Source organism: Myotis davidii, unplaced genomic scaffold (genome assembly GCF_000327345.1).
Source record: "Myotis davidii unplaced genomic scaffold, ASM32734v1 scaffold944, whole genome shotgun sequence".
Lineage (NCBI taxonomy): Eukaryota > Metazoa > Chordata > Mammalia > Chiroptera > Vespertilionidae > Myotis > Myotis davidii.
The window spans coordinates 736,904-740,116 of NW_006296283.1; the positions used below are offsets into that span (position 1 = coordinate 736,904).

General features: G+C 40.7%; 1 protein-coding gene across 2 annotated transcripts in view; it reads left to right on the forward strand.

Moving 5' to 3' along the window:
- The window catches only part of RAD52 (RAD52 homolog, DNA repair protein), a 39,205-nt gene that overhangs the window by 24,396 nt on the left and 11,596 nt on the right, over window positions 1-3,213 (forward strand). For both annotated transcript variants that reach the window (XM_006771293.2, XM_006771296.2), the window contains 2 exons: window positions 37-155; window positions 1,550-1,625. In XM_006771293.2, the coding sequence (XP_006771356.1) occupies window positions 37-155; window positions 1,550-1,625 (195 nt within the window). The remainder of the gene's footprint in view (window positions 1-36; window positions 156-1,549; window positions 1,626-3,213) is intronic.

The window sequence follows — 3,213 nt, forward strand, 5'->3', positions numbered from 1 at the left end:
TTCATGTTAGACTTTGAACTCCTTTTCTACCTCCAGGATGGTTCATATCATGAAGATGTGGGCTATGGTGTTAGTGAGGGCCTCAAGTCAAAAGCCTTGTCTTTGGAGAAGGCAAGGAAGGAGGCAGTGACAGATGGGCTGAAGCGAGCACTAAGGTAAGCAAAAAGGGTTGGAGTCTAACCACTTCATTTCAGTGCCTTTTTCAAAGCAGTTTTGTTCTTTTTGAAAAGGTAGTATATTCACACTAGAGGGTCAGTACACAAAATTCATGCACAGGTAGGGTCCTTAGTGGCTTCTGGCTGCCAGCCGGGGCCTCCCTTTCCCCGGCTGCCAGCTGCTGGCTGGGGCCTCCCTTTGTTGCGTGCCACCCTCTGGTGGTCAGCACACGTCATAGTGGTTGGTCAAACTCCCGAGGGGACACTTTGCCTATTAGGCTTTTATATATATAGATTGTACAAAAATCAAAATACGTAGGTCTCACTCCCTGTCTGCCCTGCTTTTCTATTCTTCTTTGTATTTTCCCAGTGCTATTTTATGCTTAAGTCTCTGCTTCTGAGAATAAGTAGTAGATTACTATGTTCTCTGTTTTGTACTTGATTTTGTACTTGCTTCTCCTCCACTCAGTAAGGTATTTGGGAACCTTTCCACATGGGTACATAGATAGTTTCCTCATTCTCTTTAACACAGCTAAACACCTCTTCACTGTGTATACATCACTTAGTTAATTAATTATTTAATTTAAATCTTCAAGGATATTTTTTTTCGTGTTAAAAATGCAAGGGAGGAAGGAGGAGGAGGGGAGAGAGAGTGCAAGGGAGGAAGGAGGAGGAGGAGGGGGGAGAGAGAGAGAGAGAGAGAGAGAGAAACATCGGCTTGAGACACATTGATTAATTGCCTCCCACATGTGCCCCAACTGAGGTATGTGCCCTTGACAGGGAATCGAACCCTCAACCCTTCTGTCCGTGGGCTGGTGCTCTAACCACTGAGCAACTGGCCAGAGCTCACTTAGTTAACTTAGTTATTAACCTTTTTTGGTTATAGATACCTTTGAAATTTAAAGTGTATTGGATCACCAGAAAAGTACATGTATAAACATTCACTAAAAATTTGCAATACCATAGCCTGTAAGGGAGTGTGTACTAGTATATCCTGAGTAAAGAACTTTAATGGAGGATTGAGCCCCTAAGGGGGTGTGTCCCATTATTGGGGAATTGGAGCAGTCCTGGGGGATAAAACATCTCTGCTCTGGAATTTGCACTCCATGCCAGGAGGTAGCTAATGGGGCTTTGTGAATGGTGTCTGAGTCTTCTTATTCATTGCCTCTCATTGAGGACAGGGATTTGTGACTGTTATGCCTCCTGCTGTATTCTCACAACCTAACACTGTGCAGGAACATGGCAGGTGCTCAATAACCAGTTTTAAAGGCATATTAGGATCTATTTTTTCGGCTGCCGTTGAGAAGCAGCTTGCACAGAGTTGTAACTCTGTTCTCTGATACTTACATATAACAGTTCTCACCCCTGTTTCCCTTTTTATTTCTTTCTTTTAGAAGCTTTGGGAATGCACTTGGAAATTGTATTCTGGACAAAGACTATCTGAGGTCACTGAATAAACTTCCACGCCAGGTATGTTAGAAATGGATGAATGGAATGCATTGCAGTAACGATATAACTAATTCCCTTGTGTCATGGGTTGAGTATGACACAGCTCTAGAGGGTCTGGAATGTTTATTTTGGACTCTGACTATCAGAGCTTATAAGAATCAGTCCCCTTTTTTCACAGCTGAAGAAATTGAAGTCTAGAGAATGTTATTTCTGTCTTTTACATAGAGAACTGTGGTTGGCAGTGGTCTGTGAAATCTTAAAAGAGCACATAACCCTCAGCTGCACCACTGTCATTTCTCAGAAGCACTCAGAGCCTCCCCTGTGCAACCTTCTTGCTTTTTATTAGTCTTGGTGTCAGGGTCAGATCTCCCTTGTTTCTGTCAATGCCTATCCCCTGATCTGAGCATTGGCCTTTGAAGAATTGGGTCTGGAGTGTCCCTGTGGCTGTTCCTCTGTGGCATTCTCTGAGGTCCCTGCAGTGCTGCCACCTGGGGCAGCATTCTCTTAGGTACTTTTTCTTGTGGAACCCCTAATAGAGGTGTGTGTCAATTGGCATCTGTCAAAACTCCATTTATTTTCTTTTTAAAAAATTCTTTTTATATATTATTATATATGTACTCAGTTTGCTAATATTTTGCTATGGATTTTTGCATCTATGTTTACAACAGATAATTGTCATAGTTTTTCTTTTCTTTTTTTCTTTATAGTAAAAAACATAATAAAATTTACAATTTTAACCATTTTTAAGTGTACAGCTCAGTAGTGAAACAGATCTCTAGAACTTTTTTATCGTGTATTACTGACACTCACTACCCATAAAACCCTTTTCCCTTTCTTCCAGTACCTGATAGCCACCATTCTACCCTCTGTTTCTATGAATTTGACTACTTTAGATGTCTCCTAAAGTGGTAACATACAGTTTTTGTTCATTTGTGACTGGTTTATTTCATTTAGCATGATGACCTCAAGGTTCCATCTATGTTGTAGCTTGTGTCAGAATTTCCTTCCTTTTATTTATTTATTTATTTATTTTTTATTGCTTAAAGTATTACAAAGAGTATTACATATGTCTCCTTCCCCCCGCCCCCCTTGACAATCCACGGCCTTTCTGCCCTCTAGTGTCTTTTTTCCATTGGTTATTCTTATATGCATGCATATAATTCCTTTGGTTGATCTCTCCCCCTTACCCCCACCCTCCCTTACCTTCCCTCTGAGGTTTGATGGTCTGATCGATGCTTCTCTGTCTCTGTCTCTGTTTTTGTTCATCAGTTTATGTTGTTCATTATAATCCACAAATGAGTGAGATCATGTGATATTTATCTTTCTCTGACTGACTTATTACACTTAGCATAATACCCTACAGGTTCACCCATGCTATTGCAAATGGTAAAATTTCATTTTTTATGCCAAGTAATATTCCATTGTATGTATGTACCAAAGCTTTTTGCCCAAGTTTCGAACTGGGTTGTACCATCTCTAGCTGGTTATTGAGTATGACAGAAGACAAATATTCTTTTCCTCCAGTTCTCCCTTCTATTCCAGAAGCACCGTGAAGGTCTGATTTGGGGACATGGTTGGCTAAAAACTACAAGTGCTTAGTAAAATTAGT